This window comes from Oncorhynchus masou, chromosome 3 (assembly GCF_036934945.1).
Source record: "Oncorhynchus masou masou isolate Uvic2021 chromosome 3, UVic_Omas_1.1, whole genome shotgun sequence".
Taxonomy (NCBI): Eukaryota; Metazoa; Chordata; class Actinopteri; order Salmoniformes; family Salmonidae; genus Oncorhynchus; species Oncorhynchus masou.
This window is the reverse complement of record NC_088214.1, coordinates 28395681-28415382: the sequence shown is the minus strand read 5'-3', so window position 1 is coordinate 28415382 and position 19702 is coordinate 28395681. Positions and strand designations below refer to the sequence as shown.

Sequence of the window (19702 nt, the reverse complement as noted above, 5' to 3'; positions counted from 1 at the left end):
CTTTTAGAACAAGATGAAGGTAGTGTCACTGAACATGGATGATAAATTGTGACGATAAACGTTTTTTTTTGTACAAAAACAAGAGGTCTCTTAAATAGGTAGTTTGTGTTTTGTTAGATGAAAAAATGGATTGTTATTGATTGATTAGAATTACATGACATCAATACTGACACTATCGTGGTCTAAACATAGTAGTTATCAGTAGGGTATCCACTACACATAAATACATATTACACTAAACACTGGCTAATTATACTATAAGAAAATAAAATACACCCCAAAAAAAACATACAAACACCAGTCCTCTGATAGAGGAAGAATTCCAGGGATAGCAGAGACCAAAGGGTTGCAATAGCATGGTGGTTATCCTAATTTACTACTATTATAAAGAAGAGGACTACAAGTCAACAGTTCAACAAGAAGAAATAAAAGTCCTAGAGGACTCCCTAGCCTCAGCCGGCATGTCGAGAATAATTCTGTTATCAAATGAAGTCACCAGGGTCATTATATACTAACCCACTTTAGCTCATTTACACCTGCTGTCAACTCCTTATTACCAAAATGATATGTATCCATAGTGTTTCTAACTTTTCAAGACACACACGTCAGTTAAAAGCAACATTATTATTAATATCCTGTGCTATCGTCATTCCAGGAACACTACTACTCTGCTTTATAACAGATTCAGTAGTGTGGCTGTACTGTGCTTCTGTCATCATTATAGGAGAACACACTAGTCTAGTCTTGTCTCCATCTGAAGTAAAACTTGAGTCTGTTGGGCTGCATCTAACCTAATGGTGTGCTTTGTTTTGTTGTTTAAATAACCAACAACTTTGGGTAGGTCCCAAATGGAACCCTATTCCCCATTACATAGGCAATAAGATGCCATGTGGGACAAAATAACCACTACCTCCCCTGAGTGTCAGACATGCCTCCTGTTGGACTGCAAGGTTTCGTTTCTATTTTGGACAACGTCTGGATAGCTAACTGTCATGACACTTAACACAGTGAAACTGAAGTAAAATGGAAGGAGAACAACTCATAGTCATATGACAGCAGAAACTAGATTTATGCAGTCAGATAAAGATGTTGAACATTATATACAGTGACGTACGTACTGGTTAAAGAAGAAATACAAAAATCTGTAGTTTCACCAAGATACGATGCTCTAGCTCTTTAGCAGCTGCATTGCCAGACTACCTCTCTCCATCAGTGTAGGCCAGGCAAGGACCCAGTGGATTTACAATGTTACCACAGACTGGTCGTTGCCTCACTGCAACACAGATGCAACGTAACAGAGCGGAGAGAAATGCCTCAAATTAGATGGAGAGATGGGACCTCTTGACAATTGCCAATTCCAGCAACCTGTGAGAGCACTACTCCCACCATAAACACAACAGCATCCTTTCACAAAGTGACTGAAATACATGTCCCTCCCACTCCAACCCCCTAAAATAAAACAATTACCAGTAAAAAAAATCAAGTCACGGATGAGGAATGGTAAACATTACTGTTATTTCTTAAGATACTGTTGCTTCTTACAACATGTTTTCCTTACAATTATTTACTATGTTAATTTACAATAATAAAAGATAAAAAATAAGACAATTCTATAGAGAGAACGATACTATACAACTACATATAAACTACATAATTCAGTAAAGATGACTGAAGTTTTTTTTTATTCTCCTGGAGACAAGCTCCATCTCCAGGCTAACCAATGGCCTCTCTCCTTCCTGTTTCCACATCCAATCACACCATTACTTGGCTCAGAGCTTTAAAACGCTTGTAAATACATTTATTTTCCTCTGCAAAGACACCTGCTGATGCAAGTCTCTCAGTTTTGAAAAAGTTAACAAAGACACATACTCCAGCTATGTCACCGAGATATTAAAGTTCATGCATGTTCAACATGTTTTTTGGTAACATGCCTGGTTGGGGCAAATCCTACTTGTGAGTAACAGAGGCTATGAGGCAACACCACTGTGTACTCCCTCCTCGATATGCTAGCTGCTTCGGTCCTCAATCAAATGCTCCCTTCACAAGTGAGATGCGAAAAGTGAGATGCCACATTTCGAGATGCATTTCCCATGGAAATGATTGGAAGACTAAAAGAGAGATGGCACTTTATTGTACTGAGTTGCATCCATCCACCCATTTGTTTTTGTGTGTGAACATGTTATGGTTGTCTTTATCTTAGCTCCCTCTCTAATGTAAAGCCTACCATAATCATAGAAACATTTACTCAGGTATTGAACGTGTTCAGTAAGTAGTAAATTGTTTTGGGACCCTGAGAATGGGCATTGGGAAGTCATGTGCTTCAGTCAGGGTAGCTGTTCAGAAAGCTGGAGACCAACATTCTCTGTGTGTGTGGGGAGTTGGTGCTGTAATGCATGTTAGTTGTTTACATCATTGGAAGTACAAGGGCTTAACTGTATAGTTAGTCAAATGAAATATTGTGTCAGACGAGCAGCTAAAAAGCCATTGGCTTACTCCAATTTGAGTTGTTCTGGGTAACCTGAAAGCAGCATACGTAACAGTCTGAGTAATGGAGACTATATTGTATCAGAGGGTACTGAAAGTCAAAAGCTATACCGTAGATAAAACAGCAGAAGGGAAAGATCAGTCCCTAGAGTGGTTCCATTCAGATGTCTACAGCACTGACCCAAAGAACACCTGGCCTCCAGGTTTAAAACCCCCAGCACTGCCACTTGAAAAGTTGCCAATTCCGCTGGATATCTTTACAGATGAAGGAGAAAAATGTTGTCCCTCCCCTATTGTGCCATGTATTCACAGTGTGTACACACACCTGCATAATATGAAGAAGAGAAAAAAAATGCATAATTAAATTATGTCGAAACAAGAGGTGAAATTCTTTTGGATGACGGCCAATTTCTCTAGAGGTTAGAAATAATAAGCCCTTACAATATGTAAAGGTCTCCAGTGAGTGGGCTCTCCCCCACGTTGCGGTGTGCTGTGGGAAAGGGTGGTTGGGTGGGGACTGGCACTAGCCCAGTGGGGGCCTCTATGCGCTGGGGGTAGTGTTGTGTGCTGTTGAGCCGTTGCTGCCCTGGATGGTGAGGCTGATCTCATCCCTCTTCTCATCCTCCCTCTCCTTCAGCTCCTCTTTCAGGGGACGCACCTCCACCTCTCCCTCTGAGCCTGGGGTGGCGTAGAGGCCTATCCGATGCTCACTCAGGGCCGGGCCCCATTTCACGTCTGGCTTGCACGAATTCTTCAACCGCTGTAAGGGGTGGAGGGTCAGAGGTCAATGTGAGTGAAGCGACATAGGTTCATTATGTATTGCTAATTAGAGGCAGGTAAAGCAGTTGGGAAAATGATGTAATGCAAGTTACGTAATAACATAACACCCATCGGGTTCTCTTTTACCATCCATTTCTTTTAGAACGAGTGCCCCTTTGACGAAATGTTCCATTTAACAAACAAAACAAAAACAACACTTTCACCAGTCTTAGAAAGCCAACCACATCTGCTTTCCAACACAAAACACAGACAGAGCGCTACTGTGGATTTTACCTCTAAAAATGTGGTTCCCTCAGACTTGGCGATCTTGTAGAGAGCATAGATGGGTATGCAGATGACGGAGGACATGGCCATAAGGAAGCCGATGGCCAGAGACCAGCCGGGGTACACATAGTCGTTGTAGGTGATCGGCTTGTACTGGATCACTGTGAAGATCAGGATAAACTGCAAATATAAAAGACAGAGAGGGACCATTCGTGTCAAGTACACATAGGGATCCTACAAATCACTAGTCACACAGTTCTATCTGTAATTCTTTCGACAAGTAATGAATACTTTGAAACGGACAAACATTATTGACATTTGCATAAAGAAAGTATGTACAGTATGCTCATCAAGTCGTGTTCTAGGTCTAGGTCATTCTGGTATTCAGACATATATTTTGCACAACAGGTTTTGTTGAGAACAAGGCAAAAGTGAAAGTGTAGCCATACAGATTAACGACAAGTGTGTGGAATGCAGAGCAGGTGAAGCCTCATAACATGTCAACTCGGGGGCCCTGGAGGGTAGCTACTGGGAACGGGGGCTGATAAAATGCTCTTACAGATATGATGATGGGGGACACGAATCTCCAGCAGACCCGGAAGAAGATTGGAGGGGGGAAACCCAGCATCATCTCAACATCCTTGAAGTATTTCTTGTGTCCTGAACACAACCAGTACGGCTTGTTGTCAGTCATTCAGTTTGATTTGATTTCACCATTAGCCTTGGCAGAGCATTATGTACAATAGATATTTATAATCAAGGGAAGACAGTTGGACTCACCATAGACGTACATGATACAGATGCACATTATGCAGGAGATGATAACCAGAGAGAAACTAGCAGCATAGTTATCCATCAGCAGCAGCCAGTAGATCCCAGCCTAAAGACATGAGAGCACAGGTGGAGAATACAAAATCAGTATACATCCTGAACATTTGTGCCCTGGGGAGTATTCACTAGGAACCAGAACGGAAGCAAATGGAACAAAACGGTGAGGGACCTACCTGAATTTGTCCAATAGAAACAACAGTTTTGTTACAAAACAAAAAGTTTTCCAACTGTTTGGACTAATGATTATACCCCTGAATAATTACATGTGTGTTTGTGTGTGTGTGTGCACATGCATCTATATTAGGGTTGAATGGTGGGAACCCAGTTATCAAGATTTCCCAGCCAAAACAACTCCCTTTTCCCGGGATAAATAACTGCGTGAAACCGAAACATTATAATAAATTACTTCTATGAGCTGTTAGATGATATGCGATGTCTGAATCTGGCTTCTCTGCGGCCTTCTGCTCTCTGCATTAATCATCAATGCTCAGGGTGGGGACATACTGCCCCTCTCAGTATGGAGCACAGTTCACAATGCATGTAGACATATCATCTCATCATGGTAGGCCTACATTTGCTGCAGCATAGTCTATGCTACCGTAATGTAAAGACAGAATGTGTGTCTAATTTACACATTTCCATCTCAGTGGAGGCTGCTGAGGGAAGGACGACTCATAATAATGGCTGGAATAGAGTCAATGGAGTGGTCTCACCCACACGGAAACCATGCCTTTGATACCATTTCATTGGCTCCAATCCAGACATAAATAATGTTGTTTTAAATCCATGCAAACGCGAGCACTCTCTGGCAGTCTTTCTTTCTCCATCAAGTCCCTTCAAATTGCATCCAAAATAGATAATCCTGTTCAAATTTGAGTGGGATATACTAGCCTACCTCTTTCAGGTAATACATTCAATGCAGTATTAGCCTTGTATTTAGCTAATGAATGATGGGTTGTGCATAATAAGCTTCTGACTTATCGCCTCTGACTCTTGCGCAATACGCACAAACCTGTGCTCCGCTAGCCTCTACTTAAATAACACTCCTTAGCTCTTGGAGTCCAATGCAGGAAAAGCTAGTCTAGAATAGCTTGCTGGACATGTTTCTTTTTTAGCATTTCTTATCCCGATTTGTTTGCTGAATGTTACATACAGCAGTCAACAGACCTCACGGGTAGTTTGAAGAGTGAACACGTGATGGCGGTAGGCTATAGCAGATATTTATTCAGACCCAACCATTCAATCTTTGTGAAGATACGTGAAAGCAGTCTGCATTTAATTCTACTCCTATATTATTCAAGCATGTCATTAGAATGATGAAGGACAACAAAACATATTTAATTTAACTGATGAAAGTGAGGAATGTATGACGCAACAATAGAGAGTGAAAGAGAAGGTAGGCTAATAACATTAGTGGAAATATTATATGAAACGTACAATGCCTTCGGAAAGTATTCAGACCCCTTCCCTTTTTTCCACATTTTGTTACGTTACAGTCTTATTCTAAAATGGATTTAAAAAAAATGCTCATCAATCTACACACAATACTCCACAATGACAGGTTTTAATCGACATCCATGGCACCCGGGGAACAGTGAGTTAACTGTCTTGCCAGCTTGGGGATTCGATCCAGCAACCTTTTCGGTTACTGGCCAAACACTCTAACCCCTCGGCTACTATCTAGGTCAAATAGAGTAGAGGCGTTGTGCCGTGCAGTGTCACTATCTGTTTTTTGAAACCAGGTTTGCTGTTTATTTGAACAATATGAGATGAAAGGGAGTTCCATGCAATAATGGCCCTATATAATACTGTACACGTTCTTTAATTTATTCTGGATTTGGGGACTGTGAAAAGACCTCTGGTGGCATGTCTGGTGGGGTAAGTGTGTGTGTCAGAGCTGTGTGTATGGTGACTATGCTAACAATTTGGAATTTTTAACACATTAATGTTTCTTATAAAAAGAAGAAGTGATGGAGTCAGTCTCTCCTCAACTCTTAGCCAAGAGAGACTGGCATGAATAGTATTTATATTAGCTCTCTGATTACAATGCAGATCAAGACATGTAACTCTGTTCTGGGCCAGCTCCAACTTAAATCGCTCTTTCCTTGCAGCACTCGACCATACGACTGGACAATAATCAAGACAAGACTAAACTAGAGCCTGCAGGACTTTGATGTTTGGAATGCGATGCCATAAAAGCAGAGCATCTCTTTTATTACAGACAGACATCTCCCCATGTTTACAACCATTGAATCTATATGTTTTGACCATGGCAGTTTACAATCTAAAGGTAAAACCAAGTAATTTAGCCTTGTTCAACAGCCACACCATTCATTACTAGATTCAGCTGAGGTCTAGAACTTAGGGAATGATTTGTACCAAATACAATGCTCTTAGTTTAGAGATGTTCAGGACCAGTTTATTACTGGCCACCCATTCAAAAACAGACTGCAACCCTTTGCTAAGGGTTTCAGTGACTTCATTAAGCTGTGGTTGCTGATACATAAACGTATGGTTGAATCATCAGCCTACATGGACACACATACTTTGTTTAATGCCAGTGGTAGGTCATTGGTAAAAATAGAAAAGAGTAGAGGGCCTAGAAAGCTGCCCTGCGGTACACCACACTTTACATTTTTTTACATTAGAAAAGCATACATTAAATAAAACCCTTTGATTTCTATTAGATATATAGCTCTGAATCCACTATATGGCTTAGGTTGAAAAGCCATAACACATGCGTTTTCTCAACAACAGGTTATGGTCAATAATGTCAAAGGCTGCACTGAAATCTCACAGTACAGCTCCAACAGTCTTCTTATTTTAAATTGCTTTCAACCAATCATCAGAGATTTGTATCAGTGCAGTATTTTGGGTGCCCTTCTCTGTAAGCATGTTGAAAGTCTGTTGTTAATTTGTTTACAGAGAAATAGCATTGAATTTGGTCAAACACATTTTTTTCCCAACAGTTTGCTATGAACTGTCAGCAAGCTGATAGGTCTGCTGTTAGAACCAGTAAAGGCTGCTTTATCACTTTTGGGTAGTGGAATGACTTTGGATTCCCTCCAGGCCTGAGGACAAAGACTTTCCTATAGGCTCAGATTAAATATATGACATATAGGAGTGGCTATAGAGTCAGTTACCATCCTCAGTAGCTCTCCATCTAAGTTGCCAATGCCAGGGGGTTTGTCATTATTGATCGATACTAATATTTGTTCCACCTCTCCCACACTAACTTTACAAATTTCAATTATTTGTTTTTTTTATGCATAGCTCACTGTTCATTGTACCATTTCCTGCCTGAGTTTGCAAACTTTGCCAATTAAGTAGTCTTTAAAATAATTGGTAGCACCAAATGGTTTTGTGATGAATAAGCCATCTAAGTTGAATTGTTGAATTCGTCTTTCTGCCCATAATTTCATTTAAAGTACTTCAAAGTTTTTTTTGATTGTGAAGGAATTTCTTTGTTTGTGCTTTTCTAATAACCAATTTGAATGGGATCATGCAAGTGACTGATTGATCATACCTGGGAGGAATTCTCAGTCTCAGAAAGGACGTGTTAAGCTGTATAAGTGATTGGCAGTATGCCCAGAACCATGTTTTGAGAACCGAAGGGGTGTCTCAGTTACAAGGTCTCAGCTTGGAGAGAGGAAGCCTTGTGAGGTATTGATCGGTCACATGCATGAACCAAACGTTAATGATGAATTAATTATGGATAATGAATAAGCTAAATCATGCAAATATTACTTGCCTGTGTAAGCAGTATATAAGAGAACTAAAGGGACTGCCCCGGCGGAGCTCCCGACCAGCGTGTGCATTAAGTTTGTTAGAATCTCTCCAGTTTGCTGATAATAAATAATGATTAATTGAATATTGACTGCAGGTGTCCCTGGTGGTAATTTCCACAACACCATGCGTTATATCGGATCCAAGATGGCGTAGCAGTAAGACGTCCTGTCGTGTCGTGTCCCTTGTATATATCGTTTTTTTTCCGCTTTTACATATTTTTCTTCGCATATCTTTTAAAACATTTTGCTAAACCTCAGCTTCCAAATACTCTCCTGCAACCCGTCAATCACCATATTCTTATCGGCAGACTCAGTAGCCTCGGTTTTTTGGATGACTGTCTTGCCTGGTTCACCAATTACTTTGCAGACAGAGTTCCGTGTGTCAAATCCGTGTGGCAGTCTCTATGGGGGTGCCACAGGGTTCAATTCTCGGGCCGACTCTTTTCTCTGTATATATCAATGATGTTGCTCTTGCTGCGGGCGATTCCCTGATCCACCTCTACGCAGACGACACCATTCTATATACTTCCGGCCCGTCCTTGGACACTGTGCTATCTAACCTCCAAACGAGCTTCAATGCCATACAACACTCCTTCCGTGGCCTCCAACTGCTCTTAGACGCTAGTAAAACCAAATGCATGCTTTTCAACCAATCGCTGCCTGCACCCGCATGCCCGACGAGCATCACCACCCTGGATGGTTCCGACCTTGAATATGTGGACATCTATAAGTACCTAGGTGTCTGGCTAGACTGTAAACTCTCCTTCCAGACTCATATCAAACATCTCCAATCGAAAATCAAATCAAGAGTCAGCTTTCTATTCCGCAACAAAGCCTCCTTCACTCACGCCGCCAAACTTACCCTAGTAAAACTGACTATCCTACCGATCCTCGACTTCGGCGATGTCATCTACAAAATTGCTTCCAACACTCTACTCAGCAAACTGGATGCAGTTTATCACAGTGCCATCCTTTTTGTCACTAAAGCACCTTATACCACCCACCACTGCGACTTGTATGCTCTAGTCGGCTGGCCCTCGCTACATATTCGTCGCCAGACCCACTGGCTCCAGGTCATCTACAAGTCCATGCTAGGTAAAGCTCCGCCTTATCTCAGTTCACTGGTCACGATGGCAACACCCATCCGTAGCACGCGCTCCAGCAGGTGTATCTCACTGATCATCCCTAAAGCCAACACCTTATTTGGCCGCCTTTCGTTCCAGTACTCTGCTGCCTGTGACTGGAACGAATTGCAAAAATCCCTGAAGTTGGAGACTTTTATCTCCCTCACCAACTTCAAACATCTGCTATCTGAGCAGCTAACCGATCGCTGCAGCTGTACATAGTCTATTGGTAAATAGCCCACCCATTTTCACCTACCTCATCCCCATACTGTTTTTATTTACTTTTCTGCTCTTTTGCGCACCAATATCTCTACCTGTACATGACCATCTGATCATTTATCACTCCAGTGTTAATCTGCAAAATTGTAATTATTCGCCTACCTCCTCATGCCTTTTGAACACAATGTATATAGACTCCCCTTTTTTTCTACTGTGTTATTGACTTGTTAATTGTTTACTCCATGTGTAACTCTGTGTTGTCTGTTCACACTGCTATGCTTTATCTTGGCCAGGTCGCAGTTGCAAATGAGAACTTGTTCTCAACTAGCCTACCTGGTTAAATAAAGGTGAAATAAAAAATAAATAAAAATATCATTGATCTTGGCTTCATCATACAGTTTATTTTTCTTTTCTTTTTGTTGAGTTTAGTCACATCACTTCTCAATTTGCAGTAAGTTAGCCAGTCAGATGTGCAGCCAAATTAATTAGCCACTGTCACGATCGTCGTAGTGAGGAGAACAAAGCGCAGTGTGATGTGAATACATCTTTTTAATGAAAGACGAAGTACACTAAACAAACAAACAGAATAACAAGACGAACGTGACCGCTATCAAAACTGAGTGCAAACATGCAACATTACATAGACATACATAAACACTTAGATGGTAAACAACCCTATAAACCTACAAAACCCCTAGACAGTACAAAAACACATACATCACCCATGTCACACCCTGACCTAACCAAAATATATAAAGAAAACAAAGAATACTCAGGTCAGGGCGTGACAAGCCACTACATTTGCCCCATCTCTTTCAACCATACGGTTTTTCAATTCCTCATCAATCCATGGAGCCTTAACAGTTCTAACAGTCAGTTTCTTAACAGGTGCATGTTTATCAATAATTGGAAGAAGCAATTTAATAAATTAATCAAGTGCAGCGTCTGGATGCTCCTCATTAATCACATCAGACCAACAAATATTTTTAACATCATCCACACAAGAGTCACAGCAAAATCTTTTGTATGATTTCTTATACACTATTTTAGGCCCAGCTGTTGGAACTTTGGCTCTCCTGGATATAGCTACAATATTGTGATCACTGCATCCAATGGGTACGGATACAGCTCTAGAACATTTGTATGATGTTGTTCCTGTACGGTTTGTAAACACCCTGGTAAATTGATTAATAACCTGAACCAGATTACAGGCACTGGTTACTGTAAGAAGCTTCCTCTTCAGAGGACAGCTTGATGAAAACCAATCAACATTCAGGTCGCCAAGAAAGTAGACCTCTCTGTTTACATCACATACACTACCAAGCAGTTCACACATATTATTTAGATACTGACTGTTAGCACTTGGTGGCCTATAGCAACATCCCAAAAGAAAAGGCTTTAGATGTGCCAAGTGAACCTGCAACCACAACACTTCAATATCACTTGACATAAGATCTTCTCCAAGCATTATAGGCATATGGTTCTGAATATATATAGCAACACCTCCCCCATACGCATTCCTGTATCTTCTATAGATGTTATATCCTTGTATTGCTACTGCTGTATCATCAAATTAATTATCTAAGTGAGTCTTAGAAATGGTTAATATACCGTTATCTGATGTTAGCAAGTTATTGATTTCATGAACCTTATTTCTGAGGCTACATATATGGGCTATTTCAGCCCTTTCCTGGGGAGCTTATCAGAGATAGACATAATTTGGAAAAGTGCAAACAAAGCAAGAGAAAAAAACTACATTCAGCAGTCAATTAATCAGTTGGTGTGTAATTGTGTGTGCTGCGGGGTTGAAGCTACACACCCATAGGCTTGGCTCTCTCTCATTCCTTCCAGGCTTTTGGGAGGGATGGTGGACAAAGAGCCTGTCATAGCGGATGTAAGTAAGGTCCCCATGAGCTCTGGCATTTTTCATGGCTGGGATAAGTTCTTTCCTCTTTTGGCGCACAGCTTCCGGATAGTATTCGTTGCGGAAGATATATGCTCCTCTCAAGTTCTTGGCTCTTTTCAGAACAACTACCTTGTCCTTGAACCTCACAAACTTGACCACTATCGGCCTGGGCCTGACACCTGGGTCGGTGGGGGTTTTTCCAGTTCTGTAGTCACGCTCTACTTCAATCTTCCTGTAGTTCATCTTCAGTTTCTCCAAGATAATTTCCCTTACTTTGTCCTCAGACTCCGTTCCAGGTCTCATGTGGAGATTCTGCAATTCCGTCCACAACCATGTTGTTCAGTCTTGATTGTCCATCGACATAATCTTGATTTCTCCATCATTCTTATCACATACAGAACTGATGTTCTCTCTTAATGATTTACAGATTGCTGTCATCTTGCCATTCTCCTGCTCAAACTCATCGAGCTGAACCTGGGAGAACGGCAAACTGTTCTTCAGGTCCTGGACCTCTTTGGTCAGGTTGTCCATTCTTTTATTAGTTGACTTCCAGTAATTGGACACTTGAATCTATGTTCTTGTTGCTGTAACAACTGCTTGTAGAACTATGTTCGTTCGTCTAAAAGATCCTTCACCTGTGATAGAGAGACACCACTGTCCTCAACAACATCGGTACTCCAGCCGTTTTTGGTCTTTGTCATGGTAGCAGCGTAGGTTACACGGTTACTCCTCGCAGTTCCAGACAGGGCAGGTCGTAGGGAAGATTGAAAACAACAACAAACAGCAGGGATCTAGCCAGCCACAATCCCGGGACAATCCTCGGTCCCAGCCACAATGGCTAACCACATCGTGGGCTGCGTTCAAGCCCTCCAGAAAACACTGCTAGCGTGACAGACAGCTAGGCTAGCTGCTACTCCAAACAGCTCCTCAGACCCGGCCTAGGTCGTCAGGAACACAGCAACTTATGCCAACCGCGTCGCAGGATCCACACTCAGAAGGTAGCTAGCTAGTAATTCACTTCTCAATAGACTTTCAAAACTGTCCAATAGAACAAACTGAGCTCTCCCTCGTTCCACGTTCAACAGGAAGTGACAAAATGCATACTAGGAGGACAGTTTAATAAAATACAGTGCAGTAATACAGTTCACACTGTATTAGCCTACTGGAGCTAGTTTCATTAATTTACCCAGGAGAGCATATACAGTTGAAGTCGGAAGTTTACATACACCTTAGCCAAATACATTTAAACTCAGTTTTTCACAATTCCTGATATTTAATCCTAGTAAAAATACCCTGTCTTACGTCAGTTAGGATCACCACTTTATTTTAAGTCAATGTCAAAATAGTATAGAGAATTATTTATTTGAGCTTTTATTTCCTTCATCACATTCACAGTGGGTCAGAAGTTTACCTACACTCAATTAGTATTTGGTAGCACTGCCTTTAAATTGTTTAACTTGGGTCAAAATGTTTTGGGTAGCCTTCCACAAGCTTCCCACAATAAGTTGGGTGAATTTTGGCAAATTCCTCCTGACAGAGCTGGTGTAACTGAGTCAGGTTTGTTAGCCTCCTTGCTCGCACATGCTTTTTCAGTTCTGCCAACACAATTTCTGTGGGATTGAGGCCAGGGCTTTGTGATGGCCACTCCGATACCTTGACTTTGTTGTCCTTAAGCCATTTTGCCACAACTTTGGAAGTTTTCTTTTTCTTTTGATTTTCCCATGATGTCAAGCAAAGAGGCACTGAGTTTGAAGGTAGGTCTTGAAATACATCCACAGGTACACCTCCAATTGACTCAAATTATGACAATTAGCCTATCAGTAGCTTCTAAAGCCATTACATAATTTTCCCAAGCTGTTTAAAGGCACAGTCAACTTAGTGTATGTAAACTTCTGACCCACTGGAATATTGATACAGTAAGTGACATAATCTGTCTGTAAACATTTGTTGTAAAAATTAGATGTCCTAACTGACTTGCCAAAACTATAGTTTGTTGACAAGAAATTTGTGGAGTGGTTGAAAAACGAGTTTTAATGACTCCAACCTAAGTGTATGTAAACTTCCGACTTCAACTGTAGCTAGCGACATCTATGGGCTTTTATGTTTTTCTGTCGTGCATATGTGCAGTAGCCTATATGTCATAAATGTATTGGATAAGGGCACCATCATTTGGGCTTTTTTGGGCTTGGGCTCATAAAATGTATTTAATGTATGACTCATCAGTCTCAGGTAGCGTCAGGCTTGAATTTTCGATCAAAGCTCTAATCAAATCTAGACATAGACCTATTTATATGCATTTGAATGACACTTCTGGTTTTGACAGGAAATACCGGGTTACCCGGGAGAAAAGTGATTTATTCTCGGTTTGGAACATTATAAACTACCGGAAAAATATTCAACCCTAATGTGTATTTTTTGTGTACGCATGCAGTGTATGTTTGTGTGTGTGTAAACATCTCTTATCCATTACCTGTGTGGTGAGCGGCACACCCAGCAGGAAGCCCACTATAGCCACTCCTCCTGTGACTACCGTCTTGTTCCTAACGATCCAATCAGTACCAATCTCATCCACAATGGCTGTCACCAGGGTCTCCAGCAGGCAGAACTACACACAGGGACACATTGACAGGTTATCACTCAGCAGTGACTTCTTATATCTACTTCTCAAAAAAAAAAAAAAAACTTTCTCCAACATGAAAAAAAAAAAAAAAAATCTACGTGTCAAGTTGAGCCCAAATGACTATGTTCGGTCATGTAGCCCTTAAATTCTATAAATAAATGTCCTATTAGACAGGTGCAGCATCCTAAATGGCATCCTATTCCCTACATAGTGACACATTTTCTCCTGTGCCCTGGGGGAATGTGGTGACATTTGGGACACAGCCAGGATGTCATGGTGGTTGACTGATTCACCTGCGTCCCCAGGCCCAGCAGGATGAGCATAAAGAAGAAGAGCAGGGACCAGAGGGGGGAGATGGGCAGCAGAGTGAGGGCCTCTGGGTAGGCGACGAAGGCCAGGCCGGGACCGTGGTCGGCCACCTCAGATACATCTACGTTCAGGTGGTGGGCCATGAAGCCCAGGATGGAGAAGATGACAAAGCCTGCATACACGCTGGTCGCACAGTTGGTGATGCTGATGATGATGCTGTCTCTGTATGGGCGAACAATCAAAAAAGAGAAAACAGGAGAAAATATGGAACATTTTATTAGTAAAAACTAAGAAATAGGATACGTTTTATAGGTCTCTGTGTAAGTAACCACTAAGAAGCCATCTGTGCATTTCACCATCATTCTTCCTTCCAGTGCAGATTCATGAATACTAAACAGTCAAAGTCTTAATTACATTATCAAAAATCATGATTATACTCAATAGTGAGATATTTTTCCTGGTTTATTTCAAATGGTGGGTTTATCAGTCACTACACGATCATTGATTCATAGTATCCCTTCTGCCACTTCACTGCTTCCACCACATGGTGGTGCTAATCAGAAGAGAAAACTTTGAGTTTGACTACTGTAAACTACAATGAACAATGCAACCGCAGGTTAAACAAGAGTAAAAGAAAAATGTGTCTCTCTACTCCAAGTGCACTGCCTCTGGCCTCCACCTACAGTACAATGGCATGCAGTGCACACCATCACACCATATTCCATCAATTCCTACGATTTGCAGCTGCCCTCCTCCATTCTGCACCCTTTCTGTTAATCACTGCTGACACTGTAGCGTGATTGCACCCAGAGAAGCAACAAAGACCCTTTCTGATTCACTCCAACCAAGCATGAAAAAGTACTGCAGTGTAACCGCACACCCTACCCTTCACTTCTTATACAACTCAGATTGCAGAAGTGGCCCAATTGGTATCAATTTTCCTTTATATTGCACTACTTTTGACCAGGGCCTATAGGGTGCCATTAGGGACTCGCACAGGGTTTATTTGGTAGTAGAGGGGAGAGTTAAGGGAGGAACAGCGGGGGAAGAGGAAGAGTAGAGTACCTGTAGCAGTTGTTGTGGAACTTGTTGTAGGAGGCCATAGTGATGAGCCCACCCCATGCACAGCCCAGAGAGTAGAAGATCTGAGAGGCAGCGTCTCCCCACACCTGGACAGACAGAAAACCATGTGTCAATACAACCACTGAAGACTTATTTAATATCTGAGGCATATGACATCTGATTTTAAAGATGTCTCTGTGTGATGACACAGCCTACAACGTTACGCTATGAAGAGCTACAGAGCTATTATATGAGTTATAAAAAGTCAACTTCAACAACTCATAAAGTAGTTCTTAACTAGCTGCAGTAATGACATGGTAATGACATAGATTTACATGACTTATTACTATATTTACTACATTTCCTATATGATTACCCATACCTTAGCGTCAAGGATCTTATGCCACTGTGGGGTAAGGTAGTACTTGATGCCGGTGACAGCTCCCTCCAGGGTGATGCCTCTGATGAAGAGGATGGTCAGCACCACGTAGGGGAATGTGGCTGTGAAGTACACCACCTGAGGACCGCCGAGAGGTGAAGAATGAGTTAGAACATCTCCAAATGGGTGTCAATGATACATTATGACTAGGAGTTTTTCTTGATCATAGACTAAGTAACCTGACCGGGAAAAACGACTGGCCCAATCAATGACTTTTGGAGGTGAGAGGGAGAACGTAGAGAGATGAGCGAGATAAGAGAGAGAAAAACAGGGACGGTTTGGAACATTATAAAATATAGACATAGACACCGCTGCTCACCTTGCCTGAAGATTTGACTCCTCTAATGAGACAGAGGAAGACCACCACCCATGACACGGCCAGACATCCCAGAATAGGGAGACGGACTTCACCGAAATTCCCGATGTCGTCTGAGATCTGCAGAACGTAGTGTCTGTGGGGAACACACACAATTAATCACAGTGTCTATTCACACCAACTCCTTAATGGAGAAATGCAGAATGTAGAGTCAGTGCCGCAGGGACAAACAATGGCTATTCGTTCATTCATGAGAGATAGAGAAGGAGAATTGTTCGGATGATCCCTTGTATTACAGCGAGCGAATCACATATTTCAATGTAGCAGCATGACTGAAAAACAACTTGGTGACAACACAATGGTTTATCTTAACTGACAATAGGCAGGAAATACAACTCCCTTCATAGTATACTGAAGACATCACCCGGAATGAAAGCTGAGCACAATACATTTAGAAAGCCATTAACCAAGCACACCGCTCCCTTCAAATGGCCCCTATTTTCTATGCTAGGGGAATAAAACAGCTATACTACTCCCCATTCATTAGGGGATCAAGATACTATTCTTGTCGAGAAAAATATACTTAACATCTAATCTTGTGTACTTCAGACAGTCAACTACAGTATGTGTAATGCTTGTTGAATGCGGGATGATTAATCATAGGCCAGGATTAGCAAGTCACACATGCCTGCCATCTGACTGGACAGGACTAGAGCATCTGAAACAACATTGCCTTACAGAGATACACAAACACTCTTCTGTTTACCCATGGTCAGACATGCACTATGTGACCAAAAGTATGTGGACACCTTCTCGTCGAACATCTCATTACAAAATCATGGGCACTAATATGGAGTTGGTCCCTCTTTGCTGCTACAACAGCCTCCACTCTTCTGGGAAGGCTTTCCACTTGATGTTGGAGCATTGCTGTGGAGACTTGCTTCCATTAAACCATAAGAGCATCAGTGAGGTCGGACACTGATTCTGGGCGATTAGGCCTGGCTAGCAGTCAGCGTTCCAATTCATCCCAAAGGTGTTGGTGGGGGTTGAGGTCAGGGCTCTGTGCAGGCCAGTCAAGTTCTTCTACACCAATCTCCACAAACCATTTCTGTATCGACCTCGCTTTTCCTTTACTGGAACTAAGGGGCATAGTTCAAACCATGAAAATCAGCCCCAGACCATTATTCCTCCTACACCAAACTTTACAGTTGGCACTATGTATTCAGTCAGGTAGCGTTCTCCTGGCATCCACCAAACCCAGATTTGTTTGTCAGACTGCCATCACTCTACTGCTCTAGAGTCCAATGGAGGCGAGCTTTACACCACTCCAGCCGACGATTGGCATTGTGCATGGTGATCTTAGGCTGCTCGACAATGGAAACCCATTTCACGAAGCGACTAACAGTTCTTGTGCTGAGCAGCCTAAAAGGCAGTTTGTTACTCTTTTGTGAGTGTTGCAACCGAGGACAGACAATTTTTACGTGCTACAAGCTTCAGCACTCTGTGATCCCCTTCTGTGAACTTGTGTGGCCTACCACTTCATAGCTGAGACATTGTTGCTCCTAGACGTCTCCACTTCACAATAACAGCACTTATAGTTGACCAGGGCAGCTCTAGCAGGGCAGAAATTTGACAAACTGACTTGTTGGAAAGGTGGCATCCTATGAAAGTCACTGAGGCCATTCTAATGCCAATGTTTGTCTATGGAGATTGCATTGGTTGAGTGCTCAATATTATACACCTGTCAACAACAGGTGTGGCTGAAATAGTCGAATACACTAATTTGAAGCCGTGTCCACATACTTTTGTATATATAGTGTACTTTATGTGCCAAACATTTTGAACACTACTTTACTACCCATATCTAGGAGCAGTAGAGTGTGTATTAACCCTTGCAGCATCTACTCCTGTCTCTTTAATCTTGTAGGCCTGACTCAGAGTCAGCCGTGCCCACACCTTCCCACTCAGGTACTGATGGGTTGCAGAATTACAGTAACTCCCAAAATTCCCAGAAGTCCTGGCTGGACGAATCCGGATTTCCTGCTTATTCCTTTCTTATTCCGGGAATCTTCCAACCGGCAAGTGTACACTCAGGCCTTACTTCCAGTACTCAACAGATTTAGAATAAAATCAGTTGGAATTCAAATAAAGATTGATAACCAACTCTGAGTCCGGGTTAGGCCTTACTTCCAGTACTCTACAGGTCTAGTAGTAACTCCCTCTCACTCATGCCTTACTTCCAGTACTCTACAGGTCTAGTAGTAACTCCCTCTCACTCATGCCTTACTTCCAGTACTCTACAGGTCTAGTAGTAACTCCCTCTCACTCGTGCCTTACTTCCAGTACTCTACAGGTCTAGTAGTAACTCCCTCTCACTCATGCCTTACTTCCAGTACTCTACAGGTCTAGTAGTAACTCCCTCTCACTCGTGCCTTACTTCCAGTACTCTACAGGTCTAGTAGTAACTCCCTCTCACTCGTGCCTTACTTCCAGTACTCTACAGGTCTAGTAGTAACTCCCTCTCACTCATGCCTTACTTCCAGTACTCTACAGGTCTAGTAGTAACTCCCTCTCACTCGTGCCTTACTTCCAGTACTCTACAGGTCTAGTAGTAACTCCCTCTCACTCGTGCCTTACTTCCAGTACTCTACAGGTCTAGTAGTAACTCCCTCTCACTCATGCCTTACTTCCAGTACTCTACAGGTCTAGTAGTAACTCCCTCTCACTCGTGCCTTACTTCCAGTACTCTACAGGTCTAGTAGTAACTCCCTCTCACTCATGCCTTACTTCCAGTACTCTACAGGTCTAGTAGTAACTCCCTCTCACTCATGCCTTACTTCCAGTACTCCTCGCTGGGGCTGGTCCTCTTGGTCTTATTGACCACCTCCACGGCAACCTCAGCGGCCCCGGTGACCAAGCTGCGGGTGACGTTGGCCAAGGTGTTGTTGATGCCCCTGGGAGTCACCACACCGTTGCAGGTGGGTGTGTTCCAGGGGTTGTTGCAGTAGGTCCACGGCAGGAGGTTGGTCATGGAAGAGAAGAAATAGTAGAAGGCAATGCAGATCACCACGTTGTAGTAGATACCGATGTAGGTGGACACCACCATCATCCCGTAGCCCACACCTGGTGAGGGAGAAAGAGAGAGTGGAGGACTTCAGAATACTACCAGACAAGACTGTGGCTCTCTTACTGAAGACATGTTGAAAATCTGTGGGTTTTCTAAGAATGTTTACATATGCATTCTAAGCTGGCAATAGATGCTGCAATTTATTTTCAACCTTTCAGTTTCTTAAGCGTCAGATAGTCAGTTATTAGTTGGATGCCACTGACCAACGGCAGTGATATTAATGCCAATCACCAACACCAGCACTGGTTGTTGGCTCACCTTTGAACATGACTGAGCAATGGCAGCAGTGGTTGTTAACTGGCTCACTTTTGAACATGACTGAGCAATGGCAGCAGTGTTTTAAACATGACTGACCAACAGCATCAGTGGTTGTTAACTGGCTCACCTTTGAACATGACTGAGCAATGGCAGCAGTGTTTTAAACATGACTGAC

The 19702-nt window shown here is 42.3% G+C and overlaps 1 protein-coding gene across 4 annotated transcripts in view; it reads right to left on the bottom strand.

The window, feature by feature from the left end:
- Nucleotides 1-1392: 1392 nt before the first annotated feature.
- The window catches only part of LOC135514026 (sodium- and chloride-dependent glycine transporter 1-like), an 84895-nt gene continuing 66585 nt past the window's right edge, over nucleotides 1393-19702 (bottom strand). For 3 of the 4 annotated variants that reach the window (XM_064937174.1, XM_064937160.1, XM_064937183.1), the window contains 10 exons: nucleotides 18980-19265; nucleotides 16146-16278; nucleotides 15770-15904; nucleotides 15391-15494; nucleotides 14310-14547; nucleotides 13867-14001; nucleotides 4309-4408; nucleotides 4088-4188; nucleotides 3538-3708; nucleotides 1393-3244 (listed from right to left, as the gene is read on the bottom strand). In XM_064937174.1, coding sequence (XP_064793246.1) covers nucleotides 3026-3244; nucleotides 3538-3708; nucleotides 4088-4188; nucleotides 4309-4408; nucleotides 13867-14001; nucleotides 14310-14547; nucleotides 15391-15494; nucleotides 15770-15904; nucleotides 16146-16278; nucleotides 18980-19265 — 1622 coding nt within the window. In that variant the 3' untranslated portion in view covers nucleotides 1393-3025. The remainder of the gene's footprint in view (nucleotides 3245-3537; nucleotides 3709-4087; nucleotides 4189-4308; nucleotides 4409-13866; nucleotides 14002-14309; nucleotides 14548-15390; nucleotides 15495-15769; nucleotides 15905-16145; nucleotides 16279-18979; nucleotides 19266-19702) is intronic. The other variant, XR_010451622.1, reaches the window with a different exon arrangement.